General features: G+C 40.2%; 1 protein-coding gene across 2 annotated transcripts in view; it reads right to left on the reverse strand.

The window, feature by feature from the left end:
* Positions 1 to 234: 234 nt before the first annotated feature.
* UBALD2 (UBA like domain containing 2) overlaps positions 235 to 25,849 on the reverse strand; it is a 31,337-nt gene continuing 5,722 nt past the window's right edge. For both annotated transcript variants that reach the window (XM_087924817.1, XM_026702042.2), the window contains one exon: positions 235 to 2,099. In XM_087924817.1, the coding sequence (XP_087780943.1) occupies positions 1,779 to 2,099 (321 nt within the window). In that variant the 3' untranslated portion in view covers positions 235 to 1,778. The remainder of the gene's footprint in view (positions 2,100 to 25,849) is intronic.

The following is a 25,849-nucleotide window of genomic DNA, read 5'->3' on the forward strand; positions in this document are numbered from 1 at the left end:
TTTTTTAAAAAACCTGCAACATAATAGTAATTCTGAAGGAATGCAGATATAATACTGACAACTGTTGGCTTGTACGCACAAACTCAGCCTCAGTTGCAACCTTACAATGTTGTCTTCTTATAAATTCTTAATTATGAGACTTAAAGAGATTTTTTTACCCATTTTTTTTCCATTTTTACCTTGAGGGTCTCTACAACAAAGAATTGAAAGGACAAAAAACAAGGACCAGTCAGATTAAAAAAGTGTTTTTTTTATTTTTAAATTAATAAAAAACCTTCAACCTGTTTAAGCAAGATTCTGATTTTAAAACCTAAAAAATGTAGAACCTCAACTCTTAGCCTGCCACTGGATTGAAGGGAGATGTTCGGGAGCCTTCCTTCAACAGATCCATCTTCTAGAATAGCTCGTGTCTCCGTGATGATGCATACGCCTTTGAAAATTTAAGCTGTTTCCCTTCTGGATGAGCCTCCCCCAATGCTTAAACATTGTCCTTTTTAAAGGGAATCAGCCCGAGAGTTGAAGGGGGAAATTTTTTCCAAGAGGAAGGGAAGGGAAGGGAAGGAGGACAAGAAGGTATTTCAGTTCATGGTAAGATACAAGTTTCAGTGATTTGGGATGTACCTGTTGCAGCCATCATGAAAGTTTCAATAGGCCAAAATGGGGAAATGTGGACAAAAATTTGTACTCAAGTTAGAGCATCTTCCCCCTTCTTAGAAAAACAAAAAGATAAAAACTCCAGTAAAGGGGGTGGGAGAAAAATCCAGCCTGCTGCAAGGAGAAAGAGCGGGCTATCAAAATTATTTTGTTAGAGTGCACATATATTAATTAACTCCTGCCCGAGACATGAGAGCCAAAAATAGACTTCTTATGTGTACACAAAGTTGTGGGCCAAACTCAACATGCTGCTTGAAGAGGAAAGTCCCCAAAGTGTCTAAGAGCAGAGGCATTTTTGCATTTATTTGTTTATTTCCAGATTTTCCTGTGGCCCACAGGAGAAGTCTGTGGAGCAGCCTCTGCAGCATAAAATTAACAACAAAAATCGCCCCCACTTTGATGGGAGAGGGGAGGCTGGATTCCTTCAGCAGACAATCCTCCAAAATGCCCGTGTCTCAGCTGCAACCTCTTCCAGCCCCGGTCTCTTCACATAAGGACAAGGGCAGCTACAATTTTGGACACGTGGCTTCCTTCAATGACTCTTTTCCCAAGGCCCCTCAACCCTCTAGCTGCTACAGGTATTGCCACATCCCCGGGAACCAATGGGAAAAGAAGAGGACAACAAAAACAAGAGAAACCCCCCACACACGCAATTTTGACACCCCCTCCCACACCTGCATGTTTCAAGGGAGGCCCCTTTATCCTGTTTTCAACGCAGCTGCCTCTCTTTCCAAGCAGCGTTCTTAGAATACCACCTGGATCTTTGCAATTCCGTTGCTTTCATTTGTGATGTATATATACATTAGATATATTTATATATTTATATATTATAGTTATATATATTTTTTTTTCTTTTTTAAAAAAGAGAAGAGACCAGTTATTAACTCTCCTGAAGAGCGGATAGGGGAAGAAAAGAAGAAAAAGAAGAAAAGGATCATGGGGATAACTGATGACATAGCATCAATTAAAAAAAAAAAACCTATAAAATATTCCAGTGCGATCTTCAGAAAAAAAAAAGAGCCTCCCCTCCCCCCCTCATTTCCCGTGCCTCAGATTTGCCATATCCTCTCCCCTCCCCGCCCCCCCTTGCCCCATCTTCTTTCCCATTCCGAAAACGTTAAGTCTTATCTCTGGCCATCCATTGCTGCCATGGCTTTCTGCTGGGGGGGTGCTGGCTGAGATACAGGAGGCCACATGGGCTGCTGATGATGAAGATGATGGTGGAGATTGTGACTGGTGGGTGATGAAGGAGGGACCCAGGCAGGTTGATGGTTGGGAGGCGAAGAGGCCCAGAAAGGGCTAAAGCTCCCTGGAGGAGAACATGCCATGGACGTAATGGGACTATTGCTGCTTTGGAGATTCTCTGAAGTCCGCAGCTTGGAAAACATTGCTAGAGCGTCTGGGAAGTTGGGTGGTGTGGCTGGAGTATTGCTGGGTGTGCACATCTGAAGAAGACAGAAGAAGAACAGAATTATAATCAAGGACTCCAACACTTGATCAACATGGTAATCAATATGGCAGCACTCAGGGCAATAAGAAACAGTATTTAAACTACCATGTTTCTCATATAATAAGGCTGGGTCTTATTTTTTTTTTTTGAGCCCCGAAAAAATGGCTAGGCCGTCTTTTCGGGGGTGACTTAATTCCCCTCCCTTGCATCTTTGGGCGGGCGGTGACAGCTTGGATGTTGACCTCGGCGTTGGTGGGGCACTTCGTATCGGGGTCAACACAGGCAGCACCATATCCGGGTGTGCAACAAAAGTACTTCCTAGCGGCAAGCCCCCCCACCATTCCCCCCATTTCGCATGTTTTAATATAGGCCTTAATTTGGGGGGAGGGGCTTAATTTCATTTCATGCCTATAAAACATGCTGGGACTTCCTATTGAGGGAGGCCGTATTGTTGGAGAAACAGGGTAGTCTCAACAACTCTCTGAAGATTCGGTACTTTTCTCTTGCCAAACACATGATACCTTCTAGCTCAACCTTTTACATCTATCTCAAGTGAAAAGACCCAACAGTGCTTTTTTTCAGAGGCAACTGGACTTTCTTGTTTTTTTTCTTTGAAGACTTTTCACTTTTCATCCAGCTCTGACAGGATAGTGAGGAATGGAAGTACTCCCACCGCACCATTCAAAGGGTGGCTAATAAAACTCTACAGCAGGGGTGTCAAACTCAAGGCATGGATGCAGCCCGTGGCGTGCTTAGAGCTGCCCTGGAAACAGTGAAAGGACTGGTCCGTGATGCCTCTGCCAGTGAAAACACAGCTCAGGCCCCAAGCTCCATTTCCGCTGGTAGAGGGTTGCAACCCCAAATAAGCATAACGGTTAAAGGTCAGTTCTTACACCATTCTTTTCATTACTCTTTCCCTACCCTAACTAAAAAGATAGATGCTGAAAATGATTTTAAAGGGACAGTCTGTCCCAGCTCTGCTTAGACAGGTGGCAATGGATCCTGCGTATGTACTTTTGATAAGCAAAAGAAAGGGCGGGATACTCAGTAAGTGGGTAGGACATTTTTTTAAGACTAACCATTTCAATTAGCCTGTGAACTGCCCTTTATCTTATTTGTGGTTGAACTATCCTAAGGCCTAATTTGGCAAGACGCTTTTTATAGTGTAGGATGTGGTTTGTGGGTTCATAGGAGCTCAACTTTCTCCTACAGTTCCCGGGTGAAGAAGGGAGAGAGAAAGGAGACACTATCTGTGGAACCCCCATAGTCAGAGGCGACTTGTCTGATAACAGCAGCAGGAATTCAGCAAGTAATAGATGTTTGTCACAAATTGGCTAATAGCTTGCTAGGTTTATCATTTAAGCATTCTTCTTGAGAAGCCCAATTTAAAGGAAAGGAAAATCCACCACAGGAAAGAATATCAGTCTGTAGAAATAGCTGTTATGGCATCGATAACAGGGAAGAACAAGTGGCACTTGTTTAAACCGGTAGAAGAGCTAACAGCTTGGCCTATCGTCCCCGTTTTTGTCCCCTTGACCAATCTACTTCTGATCAAAGCGCTAAAACCTTCCACTTGATATTAATATAAAAGCAATCTCATGAACGCTACTTTTCACAAGCCTGGAGTTATGAATAGTCAGCAAAGAACAACCTAAGCACTAAAAGGCACATATTGCCTTCTTTACCTGAGACAGATTGAAGCGGGGTTTCCAAAGGATAGTTATCTCTTCTGCTGAGGGAGGAAAAAACTCCCTCTGTCGCCCTCCCTCCTGACTTTTACGGCAAGAAAGTATAAGATCAAAGCTTCAATTTGAAAGAAGCCTGAATCTCTCTCTATTATGAATAAGAGAGGCATGAATGATTGACTGCAAAAGTATTCACACTAAAGCTAGGTTCTAATGAATATATAATCAAGCATTAGAGTATTGCTGCCCAGATTATAAATAAATTGCAGGTGTTCCTGAAGCTGATTAGTCAATGGAAGTGAAGTGTCTTCTGCAACTGGAGAGAACTGATGAAATTTCTATGGGTTGCAAATTCTGTGGATTGCAAATCACAGAAATATTTTAGCCATAAGGAGAAGCGTACAGGTAAGTTGTACTGCAAATTTTCATTGGCCCACAACTTCTGACGTAATTCCAAAGAATGAAAGAGCATCCCATATACTATGCCATCAAAGCAAAGTATGCAAATGAGCATTAATGCATGCACTTTGCATAATTTCCATTAACACAAGAAGTACTGCAGAACTGGTGACTTATCATCATGGGTATCACCAATGAGTAAACTCACTCTTACCAGGACACTTATATTTTCCTAGGTGGAAAAGACTGCTCTCTTGTATGTTGTACCATAACCAGGTTCCACTTAGGGGGAGGGGGAATTCCTTGCACTATTATTATATATCTCATTAGCATCCCTTCCGGCCCTGGGTGCTGCAGCAAATTTTTTGATTCATGGAGGCTCCTCCCATCTGGCTCTCAAAAAGAAATGATACTTCTGAGAGATAAGAAACAGCAAGATATGGTGGTGTTTGGAATTATGCATGTAATGAAACACTCCCAATTAATTGCCCTGCCCATTTTTCTGTCTATCATATGGCATCTTCATTGCGTCTAGGACTGTACAAAACTCTCCCTTTGTGACTCAACTGGTGAACTAAATAGTAGGTTTTGAATAGTTTTTAACCCAAATCAAATCATGTGGTCTTCTGGTGTTTTGCTGCACATAGGAACCAATTCAAACATTTTTGTTCTGAAAATAAAATTCTGTGGAGGAGGAGGGGGTTTCCTTGGGAAATGTCAGCAACAGCTGGGAAGGCAAGAAGACCTTGAGAAGATGGTGGAGGTGAGGTAGTGATCAAGCCATGTGAAGAGGGACCAACGCCCACCATCTTGTTCTATTTGCCTGTAAAATCAGTCTGAGATCCTGCTAGATGCAACTTTTGCCAGCGCTAAAACAACCAAGAGTCCAGGGTTTTTGTTCCATTTGAACTGCAACTAATCCAAAAGAATTCAGCAGAACTTCTGTAGTACAATTGGTTCAGGTTTCAAAGAAAAGATTTTTGGTTTGTGCACACCCCAATTTCGTCCTTCTATTTTGCAATCCACTTAGATGCTCTTTCAAGGATCCTTTTTACTAAAAAGACGCCCTTGTGGCTACAGAAATTCTGATGAATTTAACAACTGGAGTAGTGTTAGCTATCTGGACAATCAATTAATGATAATACTGTCATTTCAGTAGGTGAAAGAGTGGGCGCTAATTTTTTTTTTTAAGCTACCACAAGAGTCAATCGCAGCAATTATGGTTCTCCCTGAAGAAACTGTCCATGGAGAGACCACCATAAAAAAGTCTCTCTGGATTCTGTCATTCAATTTGGGATGTAGAAATTCATTCTGTGCCTGACCTCCGTGTTAAAAATGAACTATTCCAGGATAAGGATACCTTGAAATAAAAATACACCCAATATAAAGAAGATGGCTTTAAGACTGCTAAAAGCATACTGTACAAATCTACTGCTGGATATTGATAAATGTACAAAATCATGTTAAGAATTATTAATCAAGGAGTGAAAGCGAAGGATGGTTAAAATCTTCTGGTTCTATAAACTGCATGACAAAAAAAAAAAAAAAAGCCTGATTTGAACACTCCCAGAATGCTCCCATCCCAGGATTTAATGCCTTCAGTCAAACTCTTTGGGAGGGCCATGCTTTTCATGCTATATTCTAACTGGGTACTTCAACAACATTTTAGAAATATTCTGCTATTCTGGTAGCACAACCTGTCATAGTCTACCATCCTGGCATCTGTTTAGCTCCCTCAATGCCTTCTGTCTTTTAAAAACCTACATTCAAGAGCTCAGTTTGAGATGCACCAACTTGAAACATCAAAGATGGAGGCCTCCCAGCCTACATCTTTGGCTGTTACACAACATGCTTAATTGTTCTCAGTGCTACCATCTATCTTCCTTGCTGGGTGAAATTCACACACATCCTTATATCCTTTGTTTTGAGAATGAATGTAGGCTTACTGTATTCTGTTTGCTAATTTTTGTATGTTGCATCCACTCAAGTTTTCTTTTTATAAACGAGCTTCTCTCTCTCCCCCTCACCTTTTTGAGAAAAGGACCCATTTTACCAATAAAGGAGAATATTTGCAGCACAGGGTCCCTGCTGGTCTCTGTGTTTGATTGCTTTATTGCAGACATTTCATTATCCAAACTAGGTAACATCATCTGTGCCTAGTTTGGGTAATGAAACATCTGCAAGAAAGCAACAAAGCTCAGAAAGCATCAAGGACTCATTTTAGCTTGAACGGCGCACTAAGAAAACTACCATTTCATTCTGGGTATCTTAACTACAGTACACAAGGCTGAATCTATAGGGTTAGAGGATAGATACCAAAGAACTGTACCAAATCCCCATTCCCCATACATTACCCTCATTCCTCCTATAAAATGAAAAGTAGGTGGACTTATATGCTCACCTGTTGTTTACATTCAATGTTGTATGGGAGAGCAAGGGTGCCCATTCCTCAACCCTACTAAAAACAAACACTCCCTGAAACTCTTCCAGCCAAGAGACTGAAAGCCTGCCAATAATGTATGCTTATTAAGCCTTGCTCACCCATTATGATGCACCTGCATAATGAGATGTACCCATTTATTTACACAACAATGTATTTCCGAAACAGCAACTCTGTCAACCAGTCCAGCACTATCTTTCAAAAGATATGATCTGCAATTTCTTCATACCATGGGAATGGCTTCTGTATGTTTTCATTTACTTAGCAAATGTTCTATATGATCCTGTACACAAGCGGGGGAACTGTACATTCTTTCATGGATTAAAGCTTATAGACTGGAGCTCATTTGCTTCCCATCCAGATGAGTAACAGCTACATGTTTCCATCAGCTGAAAGTATATTTTAAAAAAATCTTCATATTTTGTGTCCTTAGTCATATAAAACATTTCAAGGTGTAACTTTTCCTTCAATAGGCTTGTTCCAGGATTAGTTAGAATTTCACCCTGTTCCTCACTAGTATTTTGAATTTTTACTGAGCTGTTTACAGATTTTGCATTAACTTGTTTTAGACTTCTGAAAACCCTAGGATTCCCCAAGCTTAGATACATGCATGGTGTGTGTGTGTGTGTTTGTGTGTGTGTACACTCATTCATTCATTCTAATAGCAATGTCCTACCTGTCAATGACTACTTCAGCTTCAACCATAACAATACAAGAGTAAACAATAGATACAAACTCAAGGTTAATCGCACCAAACTTGATTGCAGGAAATACGACTTCAGCAACAGAGTGGTCAATGTCTGGAATACTCACCTGACTCTGTGGTTTCTTCCCGAAACCCCAAAAACTTTTAACATTAGACTGACTACTATTGACCTCACCCCTTTCCTAAGAGGTCTGTAGGGAGCGTGCATAAGCGCACCAATGTGCCTACCATCCCTGTCCTATTGTTTCTTTTATTTTTCTTATATTTATCCATGTATTCATAACTATGTTTTTACTTATACCTATTATCTTGTAAGCAATTGACAAACCAAAGAAAAATAAAATAAAATGGTCACTGGGAACCAAAAATAACTTGATGGCACATAACCAATCCATCAGTTTAGCACAGTTCCAAGACTATGGTTGGTGTGTGTTACTAGGTAGGGAGGATATATGACCCAAGATTGCTCATGCATGATATAAAGGAAGAATCATCATATTGATCTAGCTTCAGGCTGTGGAGATAATCAACATATTTATAAACTTAAAAGAGAATAGAATTGCTAGTAGTTTTCTAAAAAATGAAAATTCTCATACTTTCAGGTGAAAATCCATGTAGAAACTGATCAAAGATTCTGTGAGGGTTAGAGAAATTTGCCTTAAGGCAAGTAATTTCAACTGACCTACTTCTTCTAGCACCAATTTTACGTGTGGTGCTTCACAGAGGCATTATACAAGGCACATTCTCTTTCTAACTTCCTTTCAAACGAAGTTGTATACCCAAACCTATCGGTTTGATCCAGACCACACACATTCATTTTTTATTCATCAAATCAATCTCAATCTCTCTCCCCTGCTCTCCGTTTAATAACCAGCTGTCCATCCATCAAAGCTGTTTTTCTCCAATGTTCCTGTCATTATAAGTACAGGGTCATTAAAGGAGATATCTGGGGTTCTTTTTATATAGGATGGGATTCCATTCTGTATCTAGCCAAGGACCCCTGCCATGTTAACATCACAAAATAATTGTACGTTATTGAAAATAGTGATATGAATACTGTAGAAAAAAAGAATATTGATCTAATATCCTATCTGATGAAGCTTCATTGCAACCTTAACATTTGTTTTAAGTACTACTATGGAACTAATGGAATGGTTGGTAGTGAATTACCAAAAGACCTTTTGTGGAAGCATTAGACAAGTGATTAAGTGTTTCAAGGCAGAAGCACAATATACCTAATACCCTATACATAGGACACCGTCCTCACAAATTTGTGTCCCACCATGTGTGCTCAGACTAAAGATTCCATTGATCAAAAGTTGGCTAATAATTCTGAGAGTTATCATCCTAACATCCTGGGAGACCAATGACTGGGAAAAGCTCTTAGATCTCCTGTGGATAAATGATTCAATGATCTAACCTTTTATATTACCTTCGTACCTTAGCACCTTTATTCTTCTGCCTCACAGCATATTGATATTATTAACACCTCTGCTTTCATAGTCACCATATAAAAGTAGGCAAATCACACTACAAATAAACCTGATTTCAAAGAATTAAGAAAACATTGCATTTCAAAATGTTCTTTTAAAACAAAGACCACTCTATTCCTCCCCCAATGTGACTTCATTACAGATTAACAACCAGTATCTAATCTCAAACAGCTGAATGTGTAAAACATAGACTCTGGCTGCCAAGTACATTTAACCTGGATCTGTTTTTAATTTCACACTGGCAACTTTAAAAGAAAATCCCCTTCAAGCAGGCCCAAAGTATATTTTCAGTAACTTTTGAATGTATTTATGTCTGTCTGTCTGTATTTTTTTTTTGGGGGGGGGGTGCTGTTTCTACAAATGAAGAGAAACTACAATTACAGTAATCATGGTGTGTGTATGTGTAAACAATTACATACATTACATACATGTGTATGTGTGATAAATCATGTGTTTATCTTGACACATGATTCTGGGTAGCAAACTATGTAAGAATCAGAATAATTACAACAAATACAAAAAAATTAAAATACACAGCAGCTGAGACAGCTAAGTAACACAGCCCAATCTCTAATACAGCCAGGAGACAGGTCCCCTTACACACCTGGAGCCACAGGCTGTATTATGGACAAGGCTTTCAGGAACCACAAAGGCTGCAAGACAGTCTCACTTCTGCCGTTTATCCTGCTCAGGTTCTCTCTAGCCTTCCCTCCATAGTCTGAACTGCCAACTAACCCTTCGCCAGGCTAAGCTAACAATGTGATTTTTCAAGGTCAAACACAAGGAAGGCTTCTAGGTGACTGAAAAGATGGGGGCAAAGGGCATTTTGCTTGAGAGTCTTGTGACTGTAGGGACAGGCTCATGCTGTTTTCCTAGCAACAATATGGAAGGGCTTTGCCACTTTCTTCCTCTGTTTGTTTGTTGTGGTTGTTTTACTCCTCAGTTTAACTTTTAGCTTTCAAATTTCACAGGGACCTCTTAACCGGGTGTCATCTAGGCTTCAACTTGCTCAGCTAGGATCATTACTTCTTTTAGGTTTTCTTTATGGTACCAACTTGCCAGCTTAAATTTTGGGCAGAAGTGCCCTTAATGCAAAAATGTTAGCTTTACTTCACAAAAGAAAGACTCTGGGGCTCATGTTGCCATTTCCCCCTCAAACCGGCAATAATAGTACATTAAGAAAAACAAACTAACATCAAACTCAAAGTACAGTTGCATGCTTTCTCCTTCTCTCTCTAGAAAGCTGGGGCCACGTTAACAACAGCATAGTGATCGAGCAGCAGCATAACCACAACAAAACAGTTACAAAACAAGCCAACCGTGGCTCTTCTCCATCTTGCTGTTCTGAATGAGTTACAACTGATCTCTCCCTCCCCAACACCTCCCTCTCCACCAATCCCACATATAACTGGGCTTGGAGAAATCCATCATCAAAAAGGAAGTCTTTTACATTACACAGCACCTCCGTTTGGGGGTATACACAGACACAAATATATACATATGGGTGTGGGTCTGTAAAGAGGTGTGCAAACAAAATACAAAGTGCAGCCGCTTTTTAATTTTAGAAACAAAAGAGGCTTCTTGGAAACAGTTAGGTCCATGACCTCTCTCTCTTTTCAAGCTATGTCCCTTCAGATAAATGCATGTGGGTTGGGACTGGGTCAGAGACAACAGGCTAAAGCAACATCATCTGTTGCATATGTGGAATGAGCTAAAGCAGACTCCCCTTTTGCCTATGGCTCTCCAGAGAGGTGATGGACTTCAAATCCCACAAGCCCTTGGCCACATCGCATTACTGATACTCAACTTATCTGAAAGAAAGCAGATTGAAGGATATCTAAATAATATGGCCTATATAAAATTATCCTATCTACAAACATAGTAGCCTTTCACCTGAAGGGCTCCTGCAAGCTTAGACCATGGCTTTGGTAAGTCAGTTAACATTGTGACTTGCCCATGGCAAGCCAAGTGGAGGAAGGGGATATGACTAGTTCTGGGCCAGAAGGTAATGTAAGAACACCATGTTGCAAAACAAAAAACAACACCAACTCTGTGATAGGTAGACGAATCATATTAGCAAGCATCAGACTGCTTTTCCTTCCCACATACAAACAAATTCAGCCAGCAGCTTGCATCATCACAAATCCTCTGGAGAGGCCGAAACAAAAGATTGTGGAAGTTTTTCCCTCATCAAGCTTCTTTACTTCCTGGTAAACTGTGACCATTCCGTTCTAATTATAACTTCTCAAACACAAAAACACTTTTTTTTACTGTAGTTCTCAACTGCAGGTCTGGTGCTAGGATGATGTGTTTTTTGTTTTTTTTTTAAATGGTGACATTACACCTCTTTTTTTCAGTGGGAGGTGGGGAAATGGTGAGGCCAGGTACAGGAGGGAAAAATATGAATTATTCTCTATGTAAAAAGAAAGAAATATGAAAGAAATATAGAACTGGGGGCTCCCCAAACCTTGGTCTGTGGACTGGCACCAGGCTGCGACATGCCAGAAATTGGGCCAAGCAAACAAGCAAATCCCCATCTGTGAAATGCAGGCAGCATGTGAAATCACACCCTTTCAGTCCGTGGAAAAATCTTTCTCCACAGAACCGATCCATGGTGCCCAAATATTTTTTGGCGGGGCACCGATATAGAATATATCTCTGAGATATAGAAATACTAGAGCTAGATTCAACCATAAAAGCTCACCAAATCGGACTTCCGGTGGCATTTCCATCGTGGACAAATCTCTGTGCTCTCCCCCATTGGAGGGCTCCGAATGGGGATGGAACCACCCTGGAGGGGTGATGAAGAAGGGGGAGACTGCCTGTCGGGTTGAGGGGAGCCACATCGCCGCCCCCCCAAAGGCTAGGTATACTCCCTCTGAAGACGGGCTGTAGCAGTGGTCAAAAATGGCCACCCCGAAGATAGAAGGCTAGCCAGGACACAAGATTGTGCTGGAGTGGTGAAGTAACAGACAGTGTGGAGATCAGGCAAACCAGGTGCAGTATATGGACATTAAGGTACCCCAGAATTAAGATTTAAAGAATTTTTTAAAGAAAGACTGCAAAGGCGGTGACCAGAGAGAGTGGGGGGGAAAATGGAAACATGAAAGTGGCTTTGAACTTTGAAAAGAGTCAAACTGAAGGAGGAAGAGGAAGTTGGAAGAAAATATTTGTTTAAACTGGATTGTATTTTTGGCACTAAACAGGTATAAATAAAGGCTGAACTTGAATGTGTCGAACTGATAACTTGGATTTATTGAATTGTTAAAATTTAAAAGCCCTAAGTAGAGAAAAGAAAGTGAAAAGAAAGGGTGGAACTTGGAAATAACAGAGCGCCACCTAATGGTAAAGGAAAAATTTCAGTGACTCTTTGGGAAGTTCTTGGTTCTTTTAAAGACTGGAGTTTGATACAAAATAAGAGGAACTGTATTACGATAACACAGAAACCCTGAAAAGTTTGTGAATAACTTACCCTGGGACTACTTGGTGATTTTGGATCCAATAGAAGAAAATTAGAAATAAAAACCTATGGACATTGGATTATTTGGTGACTGGAAAAATTTAAAGAGGAATTATCAGAAGATGACTGTTGGAAATAAATATTAAAGACGCTGGATGAAATAAATTACTGGACAATTGGATTGGACTTAAATATCATAGAAAAGGAAAAATAAAAACGAAAAGAAGTACACAAAAATGGCAGAACTTTGTTTGGAAATAAAAATGGAACTAAAAAGCATAAAGGAAATGTTATATGAAAGAATGGAACTGTGCAGTATTGTTTTACAAAAATTAGAAATGGTGATAGCGGAGAACAAAGAAGAACAATGAGAGCCAGAAGGGGAGGAGTTGATTAAAGAAGAAGCCAGCCTCAATGAACAAATGGAACAATGAACATTAAAACAAGGGGGAAAAATGAAAATTAAAATCTGGAGGTTTGAGGTGATAATTCAAGAGGGGATGGTTTGGAAAGTCAAACAAAGGAAAAGGAAACAGCAGAAAAGAGAATCACAAAAGAAAATTCAAGAGAGGGAGGGGGATAAAATCTGGAGTAAGAAATGGGAGGGAAAAAATAAAGGAAAAAAGGAGGAACAAGAGAAAGGACCAGAAAATAAAGGGATATAGAAAGTGAATAAAAATGAAAAGATATTATAAAGTTAGGAGATTTAGAGATAATGGGTAGATAAAGAATAGGAAAGGGGATTCTGCAAGGTAATGTGATATATAAGAACATATATTTGGATTGAAACTGATATTTCTTTTTTATTTTTATTTTTTTTAAGGATCACTGTTAAATTACATATAGATATAACTGGAATAAATATGAAAAAAGGGAAGTTATGATATGACCACTAATCATATTTAAAGAACACCGTTAAAATTAATTATGAGGATTGTAATGAAAAGATTAATATCAGTTTCTACAATTAATTGAATAGATTAATGTATCTGAAATAATAAATGATCTAGAATGTAATCGAAGGAAAGAATACCATGAGGAATCTGACTTAAATATATACACTGCTCAAAAAAATAAAGGGAACACTTAAACAAGACAATGTAATTCCAAGTCAGTCACACTTCTGTGAAATCAAACTGTCCACTTAGGTAGCAACACTGATTGACAATCCATTTCACATGCTGTTGTGCAAATGGAATAGATAACAGGTGGAAAGGATAGGCAGTTAGCAAGACATCCCCAATAAAGAAGTGGTTCTGCAGGTGGTGACCACAGACCACTTCTCAGTTCCTATGCTTTCTGGCTGATGGTTTGGTCACTTTTGAATGTTGGCGGTGCTTTCACTCCAACCCACACAACTGGCTCAGGTAGTGCAGCTCATCCAGGATGGCACATCAATGCGAGCTGTGGCAAGAAGGTTTGCTGTGTCTGTCAGCATAGTGTCCAGAGCATGGAGGCGCTATCAGGAAACAGGCCAGTACATCAGGAGACATGGAGGAGGCCATAGGAGGGCAACAACCCAGCATCAGGACCATTACCTCCGCCTTTGTGCAAAGAGGGACAGGAGGACCACTGCCAAAGCTCTGCAAAATGACCTCCAACAGGCCACAAATGTGCATGTGGCTGTTCAAACGGTCAGAAACAGACTCCATGAGGATAGTATGAGGGCCCAACGTCCACAGGTGGGGGTTGTGCTTACAGCCCAACACCGTGCAGGACGTTTGGCATTTGCCAGAGGACACCAATATTGGCAAATTCGCCACTGGCGCCCTGTGCTCTTCACAGATGAAAGCAGGTTCACACTGAGCACATGTGACAGACATGACAGGGTCTGGAGATGCCGTGGAGAATGTTCTGCTGCCTGCAACATCCTCCAGAATGACTGGTTTGGCAGTGGGTAATGGTGTGAGGTGGCATTTCTTTAGGGGGCCGCACAACCCTCCATGTGCTTGGCAGAGGTAGCCTGACTGCCATTAGGTATCGAGATGAGATCCTCAGACCCCTTGTGAGACCATATGCTGGTGCGGTTGGCCCTGGGTTCCTCCTAATGCACGACAATGCTAGACCTCATGTGGCTGGAGTGTGTCAGCAGGTCCTGCAAAACAAAGGCACTGATGCTATGGACTGGCCCGCCCGTTCCCCAGACCTGAATCCAATTGAGCATATCTGGGACATCCTGTCTCGCTCCATCCACCAACGCCACATTGCACCACAGACTGTCCAGGAGTTGGGGCATGCTTTAGTCCAGGTGTGGGAGGCCCTTAGGAGACCATCCACCACCTCATCAGGAGCATGCCCAGACGTTGTAGGGAGGTCATATAGGCACGTGGAGGCCACACACACCACTGAGCCTCATTCTGACTTGTTTTAAGGATATTACATCAAAGTTGGATCAGCCTGTAGTGTTTTTTTCCACTTTAATTTTGAGTGTAACTCCAAATTAAGACCTCCATGGGTTGCGAAATTTGATTTCCATTGATAAATTTTGTGATTTTGTTGTTGTCAGCACATTCAACTATGTAATGAACAAAGTATTTAATAAGAATATTTAATTTGTTCAGATCTAGGATGTCTTATTTTTGTGTTCTTTATTTTTTTTTGAGCAGTGTGTGTGTGTGTGTGTATGCATGTGTGATATGTAGTAATTAGGAGATTGTTATTAATTTAGAAAGTGATAATCAAAAATTATCTTAAGATTATATTATAATCTTATTATACATAAGATTATATTATGGTAAATTTTTATGACAAATTAAAGGGGAGTACCCAGAGTGACATATAAGATAAAGGGATGGTACACTCAAACTGATAATTAAAGGGGGTTAGGGTTAAAGATAAAGATAAAATTTATTGAATAATGGGGGGGAAGTATGAGATAAAATTACAAACGTGACAGATAAAAGTACAAAAGTATAACGAATATAGAATAAAAAATAAGAATTTTAGATTTTTTAAAAATAGAATCTGAGAACGTTTAAAGAAAAATGAAATAAGCTGAGATGTGAATATGATGTGAAATTGAATATGAAACATAATCTTGTAACTAAAGTCATGTTTGTATTGAAGTGTAGAAACCTGGAACCACATTGTTCACCAAAAGAGATGTTCTTAAAATATAAAAAATGACTGCAGACCCAGTCATGCTCTCTCAAGCCAAACTACCTCACTGAGTTGTGGGGAAGAACTATGCATACTGCCTTGGATGACAATGGAAGAAAAACACCAACAAAAGATTGGAGGAAAGAGAAATATTGGACCAAATGCTGTTCCTCAAGTCATTTTAATTTTGTATTAAAATAGGTGATTAAAACGAATGATTAAAAAGTGCCAGCGAGCCCTTATACATAGCCTTTGATGAGCAAAGGCATCTCTCACACGCAATCGTTAAGCAATTCACTTTATTTGCATGGAATAAATTCGGCATTCTGCTTGTGAAAGTAATTAACACGAAAAGGATAGATTGCCTGCCCTGGCTGCACCCCCCCACCCCCCATCCCTTCTATCTATTTTGCCCAGCCTGGAAGCAGCAGGCCGAGAATAGGAAAAATGGAGCCGGTCACAACAAAGAGGTTTCAACCAAGCGGAAGTGATTGTGTAATGCTCCACATATGTGACTCAACCTTCCTGCTTGCCCTATTCAAACATCAACAAAAACAATTCAATGGACTGAGTTCTGTGGCACCAAAAAGACATCATCACTAACATTTATGGGATGGCTAGTCAACTACACTTCTCTTTGGGGGTTTTTTTTCCCCCTTGCTGCAAAGAGGAGAAATGTTTAACGAAAGTTTTTCTATTCCCAACCTTTTCCAAATATATTGAGTTACAGTTCCTATAATGCCCAGCCATCATGGCCAAGAGTTCAAAGTACCAGAAGATAGAACTATGGCTAAATAGGCAGAAAAACTAGGCTTGGCCTCTCTTGCATAAAGAAGCTTAATTGCCCATGGAGGGCAAAGTCTTCTTTAACAACACTAGGCAACTGAAACATGTAAAGCAATCTAAATAGAGAAAAATAGCCTTGAGCTTGCTATGTTAGTATTTATCTCGCACGCACAGATACACAAATCCATTTGTATCTATGCACACAGACACCCACAAACTTCACAGACAGTTACCTTTATTTCTGGAACTTGCCCTGGAAACTGCAAAACTCCCAACAGCATCAATAGACAAGGAAATATTAATTAGCATTTCTTGTGTGAAAGTATTTATGTGCGCCAGAATGATCAAGTTACTCAACTGACTTTTCGTAAGTCCACATTGTGCTAGCACTATCTACGTGAGAAAACAACCATTTCAACCTGAAGCATCTCTGCATAATTAATGCACTGTAAAATAAAATTACCTGTAGGGGTTAAAAGGAAGGGAGACAGACAAATAGACATTTAGAACAAACCCAAAAGTGGCTCATTGCAGTGGTTTAAAGGAGGATGAAAACATGCAAATGAGCCACCCAGCAAAATCAGGGGTGGGAGACCAATACCATAACCAAACTAAATCGATTCCAGACTATACTATAACTGGAAGGTAAAACTCAAAAGTTCAGAAAATTGAGGATTCCTACATAAATTAGCAGACGAGCTTGCTTTCTGCCTAGTGCGGCCCTTTCACGCAGTGAATTTCTATGTTTGAAGACTCTGGTCTATAAGCATCTGACAGCCAATGTCCCACAGAACCGCAATCAAACCACACCTTCCTTATATAGGCATACTATATACTTTTGTGCATTTGCCATAAAAGATTTTTTTTTACTCTGCAAAGCTCAATTATAAAGGGGCAAACTGATCTTCTGCACAGAAGGAATGTGCTCTTTTCACACCAAGTTCCCGTTGTCCCTAACATTCAGGAAATGTTTTGCATAACACAATGTCATTCTGAACCACAGAGGTTCGTTTGCAAATGTTGGGCTGAGAAAATGTTGCAGTTAATCAGAAAGCAAACACTACAGTTCACTGTTTGAGGTCCAAGCCAACACTAATTCCAAGATTACTATGGATCAGTTTGTCCACTTGCTTGCTTTTATCCAAAAAGACATTTTCAGCAACATCTGGCCTAAGCAAAGGGTTTTCCCAATATGGTTCTTTTGGCTTTGGCTTTTGTTATCCATGGAAGGAAAGCCTTTTTCCTTCACAGAGCTCCTCAGCAGCTTCCAGGTTTTAGTTGTGCATTTGGTCTTGTTGAGCTGCAGGATATGACTTTTATAACATGAAACTGCAGAATGCAGAGCATTTATGTGGACACCACTCAAAGTAAAAGATTCAAGCATGGCTGAAGAAATTTCAACACCATCTCTAACGTATAAATTAAATTATTCATTCTAGCTTGCACCACTTCCTATTTATCAATCAATGGTCTCTGGCCACAATCCACCGAACCTCTTCAGCAACTTCTTATTGCTTTTTTAACACAATTTGCAGGTCAGTGTGATAAAGCAAATAAGTGGCTGTACTGAACGGTAATCATTCAAAGCATACAGGAAGTATGATTAGAGGCAGATTCTGTTGACTTATTTCTCAGAGAAATTTATTTGGTAAATAAAGCATTTGCCTTTGTCAAATCCATTTATGTCACTCCTGTTCTACCTGCTGGGAATTTTGCAAGGCAATCAAGCTTCAATCTCTTGCATCCTTTCAAATGCAGAGTTTGTATTAGCCCCGTGATCAACCTACTGAAATCAAAAGCAGGGTTTGCTGGTGGAATAGCAGACTTCTCCTCTTTGTATCAACATATGTTTGATACCTATAAAATGACCTATTTAAAAAGGGTATACCAAGCCATCAAAGGTATCTGTCATGGTTTGTTTGACTGTCAACTATATGCCCCTTTTAGGCTTAGATATTTAACATCCCTACCTGAAAGAACAGCCCACTGGGAGCTGAACTGCAAGTTGTCCTATTTCCTTCTGGACTTCAATGTATATATTGTGAACAGAACCACTAAGTTTATAGTTAAAGCGGTTGAGCTAAGAACCAATGTTATATCAAACAGATTAGAGTATCCTGTAAAGACGATGTATTTTTCTGAATATTGATTCTCTGTATTTACCACTGCATTTTCTTTTATCTATTTCACCCTGGAATTAGATCCTGTTATTTTATTTTTCTTTTATTCTTTTGATATGGTTGTAAGACTAATCAATCAATAAACTATCTACTTATTAAAAAGGCCAAAGGTTTGTGGTTACAAACTGCATTACCAGAAATTGCCAGCGTATCTATAAGAAGATGAATGTGGCCTCCACGTATTCAGAATTTCCTATTTTTCAAGTCCAAAATGAGAAGTCATAGAATCAAAGAGTGGAATGTATTCGCCTAATTGGCCTTTTCCAATTCCTAAATTCAAATTTAACCAGATTAAAACATCTCAGATTGATAGCTGCCTAATCTCCATTTGAAAATCCTCAGTTAAAAAGGGGCCTTTTTTTACTATTGGATTTTCTCCCCTCTCGCCCCCATCCCCCTAAAACTGTCTTCCTGTAACTTTAATTCATTATTCTGTATCCTAAAGTGTGGAAATAAAGGAAACTGGCTGGGCTTTTTGTTTTTGTCCCTTGTTAGCATTTTGCCATCTTCACTTGGCAACTGAATTGATGGGTGCTTTTCTTTCTTTTGATCTGGATGTGTCTAAAAACAGCACTTTTTATTATTCTTAGAAGCCAACAATTTCAGTTCGCTCAGTGGGAGAAAAGCAAAACTCAAGAGCGAGCTGAGATTCACCCAAACTACTAATTCTCTAAAATGTAGTTTGGGGAGCCCTGGGGGTCTCCAAGACCTTTTCAGGGTATCTCCAAAGTCTAATACGAGATTTCCTCAGTTTTATTTTCTGATAGAAAATATTAATAAGATACAACCCACATTAACCAAGTTCTTTGGGATCCTCAATAATTTTTAGGAACGTAAAGGGATCCTGAGCCCAAAAAGTTTGAGAATCCCCGATCTAATCAATTCCAGTTTGCCTGGATGTTACTTTCTTGATAAAAGTTCCCCTCATTCTTCTCTGCATCCTTTCTGTCCTTTTCCTGTTTTCAAGCCTCTACTAAATGTCTTGGCTTCTTCAGCTATCCTTCAACCCTTAAACTAATCTTCAGATATTAACTTGACAAGTAGCCATGGCCTTCTTTTAGTCTTCCTCCTTGTGCTGAGCTGAGTCAAGGCATTCAAACCAGAGAGGAAATGATTAATCCCTCACTCTATGTCCACAGTTCCCAGCCCCTTACAATTGGCTCCCTAGTAGAAAAAGGCCCTGCAAAATACTTGTATTTTTCCCCTGCAGTAAGGATTAAAATCCTTCTACAGCTGGCCTATTTACCTTTTCCCACCTGTGATGGTGAAACTAGAATGTAAAAATGGCCGTCTTCTCATTTCTTTTGAGAATTATGGGGGAAATGGACAAAATACCCCCCCCCAGTTTCCTTTCCTAAACTAAGTTGTTATTATACAGGTAGCCCTCAACTTATGGCCACAATTGACCCCAAAATTTCCATTGCTAAGCAAGATCGTTAAATGAGTTTTGCCCCATTTTACACCTTTCTTGCCACAGTTGTTAAATGAATCACTGCAGTTGTTAAGTTAGTAACACGGTTGTTAAGTGAATCTGGCTTCCCTGTTGACATAGCTCAGGCCTGTCAAACTTGTGGCCCTCGGGCCGGTTATGGCCCATACAAGCCATATCCACCCTGGCTCCGCAAAGGCAAAAACCATCCCGATACCTTACGATATGGCCCACAACGTGATCGGGTTTGACACCCCCGACGTAAGCTTCTCAGAAGGCTGCAAAAAGTAAAGCCTATGACCCCTGGGACACATCAACTGTCAACGATTTATGCCAGTTGCCAAGTGTCCAAATTGCTAGTGTGACCCTGGGGTTGTTGCAGTTGTCTAAATAAAGTTATAAGTCATTTTTTTCAGTGCTATTGTAACAGACCACCGGTAACATAGGTCAACTCTGATATACTCATCCATGGAAGAATCCCTGTGTTCACTTTTTATATTTATCACCAAAAAAACTGAAGGACAATTTTCCCAACAGATGCAAAAAAAGAAAACCATAATGTCTCCTTCCTGCTGTTTCTTTTCTTCTTTACTTGATTGCAAGACAATGACATTTAGTATGGGATGAGGCCAAACCCTTGATTTTGCTTCTACTGTTTTGCTCTTTATTTTTTCAAAACCCGTTCTAGTTATGAGCTAACCCAAAGTAACTTCCTGACATCATTTGTCAAGCTCATCTCTGGCTATACTACACCTATCTTCTTACCGCAAACATATTAAATATCCTTGATATTTCAAAATAATCCCTCAGAGGAGAGAGTCTGGAATGGGGAGGGGAGGGGGAAGACACTACAATCCTTAATTAGGTTAGCAATAGTAATACCATAGTGCATATGCTGACACAGAGTATCATGGAAAAACTTGACTGTACTTGCTATTTATACAGCACCAATAATGTACACACACTGCTTTGCAGAACATCATAAGTAAACACACAAATGGTACACATAAATGGTCCTGCCCCACGGAGATTACCATCAACATTTCAACATTACAGAGAGCGGAGGAGGAGGAGCAATAAAAGAGTGAGACAAGAAAGGGAGAGTGCAATCAGATGGAAACTTAGGCACTTGTGCTGATTCTGCTAGAAATATTTGACAGGCCAATACTAAGAGGACCAAGCAATGAGAAGCAGACTTTTTGGTTTGACTGACACAACACTGTAGGACTCACATTAGCACCTGAAAGTTTGCTCAGCTACTCAACTACTCGAAGGCTGTTCTTTGGGAGGAAAATGGTCACCCCAGTAAGGAATCAAAATGTTTACCCAAAGAACTGCTGAATTTATCAGACCTTAGCATTAAAATAATACAATGCACAACCCCTACCCCAAAACTCTCTTTTGCTCCATCCGAAGGTAGGATAATTGTAGTCATAAATCAAGTAAACAGACTACGAGGTGATCATCTTGGGGGGCGGGAGAGCAAGAAAAAACAGCTGAGCTTTAGTTTCTGTGCCATATTTTCAATGCCTTCACACTATAAAAGCTCTGTAGTAGAGATCCTCCCATCTGCAAATGATTTGTTCCTCTCCATTCACATTCAGATGCCAATCAAACTAAAGGGACCAATCTACAGAATTTCCTTACTTCTACAAACTTGTCCTTATAATCATGTATTTAAAATGTATTTCTATTTTTTTTCCTTGTTAATAAAATCATTCCCAAAAAGGTTTCTTTGCCGGTTTGTAAAAATATTTTTCTAAAATACTGAAAATACAGAATACACAGACAAATTGAAAAATAAAACAGTAAAATAGCCAGTTTAACAAAAGGTACATATGCTAAGTTTAGGTTGGTGTTAGCGTGTGTATGTGAGAACGAGCAAGAGAGATATTTGTAACCTGACTTTCCCCCAATTGGCACTTAAGTTAGCTAACAGCTAAATATATTAAATCTCTTGAGTAAAAAAAAATCATATTCCTCTGAATCGTAAAGGACATATCAACTGACATCAGGGACAGGATCTGAGGACGCTGCAAGGCCAGGGAGCAAAAGGTTTCTTAAATCTCCAATATCTCTCCTGAGAAGAACACAATTCCCAGATGACAGTCCTTGAGGCGCCTTATATGGTTTGGCATCAAATTTTATAGGTCAGTGTGTGTGTGTTTTGATTATTTAAGCCTACGAAAACAAAAGGAGACACTGGAACAACTTTACATCTGTTCTGGCCTTCACAAGCTAGGACTCTATCCATTTTATTCAGAACTTACTGATGTTTTCAAAGGAAGCCCCGTAGATAGAGAGCGGTCACAGTGGAGCTTTATCCATGAGGAAGTGAAGTTTCCAACGAAACCAGTGTTTGACTCCAGCCTGAGGGTTAACTGAGCTTCAAAGGCTTTTAACATATGCAATTGCTGGGTAGTTGGAGGTTATGACACTAAAACAACTAACCTACGGTCTATACTCCTGTGATGGAAGAATGTGAATCTCCATTACAGTATCAAAAGAGTAAAAGTAAACGTAGAAGGGCCAAGGGAACATTTGCTCACCATTAAATTCTATCTAAGAAAAAATGAATTTTGTAAATCTGTGTAAACTCTATTAAATGCGCCATTTTGGACTATTTTACACCACCAAAGCCTTTATCAATTTTTGAGCCACTGACAGTCCTAGCCAAACCGAGAGTCAACCCTTAATACTAGAAAGGAATATGTGTGTGAAACCTCTGGATTGAGCATGAAATAATGATTCTTCTAGGTGAACTGATACAAGTTTAACAGTCTGCTGTATCTATGAAACGAAGTGAATAAATATATTAAATACAAAGGGGCATGCATATTAAGAATGACATTACTATATACTGATGTGGGACGTGCAGCATCCAAAAGAAGTAAGTGGGGCTGAAGTTAATTGATTTGCAGCTTCAGGAGAGTTAGAAATAAGATGTAGAGCATGATCCAGGATGTGTTCCTTGTCTGTGACGCTATAAAGTACAGAATGAAATAAAATGTTTGGAATGCCTCCCTCCTACATTATTCCCTATCAGCCTAATAAGCCTACAACAGAAACAAAGGGGCCAGGAAAACTGCATCTGCCTGAGACAGAAATTCTGTGGTTAAATTGTTAGCAAGCTAGCTATATCCCTTGGCTGTGTCAGAGCAGTGTTCCCTGACTTTCTGCTGTCCTGATGTATGGATAACAATACTCATAACCCTTAGTTAGCTCCCATATGGATAGAGGAAGATGGAGCTACAATATAAGATATGGCAAGAGTTTTTTTTAAAAAAATTTTTTGGAACCACCATGTTTCATCTGGCTGTAGTTCCAGAGTTGCCTCTACACAGGTGGGTTGATTTTTCATGCATCAAGACCTGTAGTGTTTTTTTCCACTTTAATTTTGAGTGTAACTCCAAATCCAGACCTCCATGGGTTGCTAAATTTGATTTCCATTGATAAATTTTGTGTGATATGCTTGGTATCCACCTGCCAATGTCTGAGCCATAGCAGTCTCCGTCCGGATTGATGAGATATACTAGGCCACGTGGTCCGCTTTCTGTCGCTGGTGCTGGGGGCCTAAGATCGACCCAACTGCCCCATCAATAGGACAATTACTGGACTTTTTACAGGATGGGTTGACCAAAGGCCTATCTCCAAATACTTTACGCAGACAGGTGGCGGCCTTAGCCTCAGTGATATCCTGGGGTGACCTTCGTTCTTAGCACACCATCCACATGTCCGCAGCTTTCTTAAGGGTGCTGCAAACTTACGACCTCCTGTAATTCACCGCTATCCCACCTGGGAGCTCAACAAGCTGTTAACTGCACTTACAACTGGCCCGTTCGAGCCTTTAAGAACCACTAGTCTCAAATTCCTGACATATAAGGTGGTCTTCTTAACTGCGATCACATCAGCAAGGAGGATTTCCGAGTTGGCAGCATTGTCGATGAGAAAGTAACTGTGCGTGTTTCATGCGGACAGAGTGGTTCTCAGATTGGATCCATCGTTCATCCCTAAAGTAAATTCAGCCTTCCACAGAGCGCAGAAGTTGGTGCTTCCAATTTTTTTTCCAAAACCATCTCATAGACTGGAGCATCAATGGCATCGACTTGACATTCGAAGGGCGTTAAGCATCTATCTAGACTGCACGGCAGCAATTCAAAAATCTGAGGCTCTATTCCTATCCTTCAACCCATCCTCTTTAGGACACAGGGTGTTGTCGACGACCATTGGTAGATGGTTGAGAGCCACCATAGCTAAAAGTTACGAATGCCAGTCCATCTCAGTTCCTAAGGGCATTACAACCCACTCGACAAGGAGTGCGGCAACATCAGCAGCATGGGCCACTTGGGCTTCCATAGACGAAATCTGCAGAGCGGCAACTTGGGCTTCACCATTGCCCTTTGTCAGAAATTGTAAAATTGATGTCTACGCCTCAACGGACACTTCATTTGGCAGAAGAGTCCTGCAGAGGGTCCATAGAGTTTAGGAGTGGATTTCGATCCAGACGGAGTCTCTCCCTAAGGACAGGCCAAGCTTTGGTATGTCCCACTTCTGGATGCTCTGAACAGCTCATGGGAGAAAGGGCGTTGGTACTTACCTGATACACCCGTTCTCTGTGAGCTGTGAAGAGCATCCAGCCCCACCCATTTCTTTCCATCTGGTGGGGTTCCGTTCCAGTCAGGGATCTAGATTAGGTGATGAGTCTTCGCAAAACTTGGGAACGCTGAGGTGGTGTCCCGTGGAGGAGGAGGAGCGTCCCGGAGTTTTAAGCCCAGCCTTTCCAGAAGAGACTGAAGCACCTCCCACTTCTGGATGCTCTTCACAGCTCACAGAGAGCGGGCGTATCAGGTAAGTACCAACACCCTTTTTCTTCAAATTGGTTAGGAAAGTCTTGATTGTAAGATGTAATATAGATCATACCATAAAATTTCCTCAAATAAAAAGCTGATAGCTATTACAGAACCAGTGATGTGGAATTTTAGACCAATTCATCAAATGTATTTGTCCTGCAAAAACTAAGCCAGTTTTATCATTCATCTGAATTACCCAGACGTTGTAATTGCTGAGATTCCAACTTATGATGCCCTTTAATATAAATAACATAAAATGGAGGTACAAAATCTCAAAAGGGTCCAGAATTTATGATGTCCTTGAATTTCTGGAGTAAGAAGTGAACCCTGGGCTTAGGAATGGCTGTTCTCTTCCATAACCTCAGTGGTCTATCAATATGTAGAGCTTGCATCGCCAACTATTCATCCTTTAACTAAGTGTTTCTCAATTCTCAGCAATTTTAATATTTGCAGAACTCAACTCCCAGAATCCCCCAAGCAGAACTGTATTTAAAAGACTGCAGTGAAAGAATTTTGGACCTTCTGTATTTAAAACATTAAAACATGATCTCTACTTCTGTTTTGTCCTCTGAATTTGTATTTTAATAGAGATTTATGTATCTTATCTACTCACAACTTATAGAAGGTAAGAGATTTGACTTCCATAGGTTTTTCTACAGCATCTTTGCAAGATTTTCACCAACTATGTACAACAATCAGTTTTCTCTAATACAGCAATCCCAGATTTTTCATTACAATTCCTGCTATTCCTTTCGTAAAGTTTCTTTTCTGTTCAACTTTCTTATATCTATTCTGTTCACAAACTATGAATTGGGAAATGGCCTATAAGCAGCAAAAATGGAATTCAAAACTAGGTACCATGTTTGTCTGAAAAGCAACTGAGAAATGTAGATGAATAATGCTTGGGCAAATCATAACTTGAACATTGGTTTCCTGATTAATGTGTAACTGGTTATAAAAAGATAGGGGGAGGGAAGACTTGAGAAGATAGCATTCCCAAGGAGACAGGATATCCTTTGTTTGCAATCTCTGTTAAACTGTCCCTGGCAAATGCAGAAACTGTAAACTCTTTTAATGCTCAGCAGTTGGGAGAAACATTCCAGAGCAAGCAAGAATGGGCCCTGCTGTCTCATTACAGTTCACATGCGGTTCTGTTTGGCCGAAATCTGCATCTAACACACAGATTTATGAATAAATGGGATGGCCTGGCAAAGCCCA

This window comes from Pseudonaja textilis, chromosome 2, assembly GCF_049901715.1.
Source record: "Pseudonaja textilis isolate UNSWEBS1 chromosome 2, rPseTex1.2, whole genome shotgun sequence".
NCBI classification, from domain to species: Eukaryota; Metazoa; Chordata; class Lepidosauria; order Squamata; family Elapidae; genus Pseudonaja; species Pseudonaja textilis.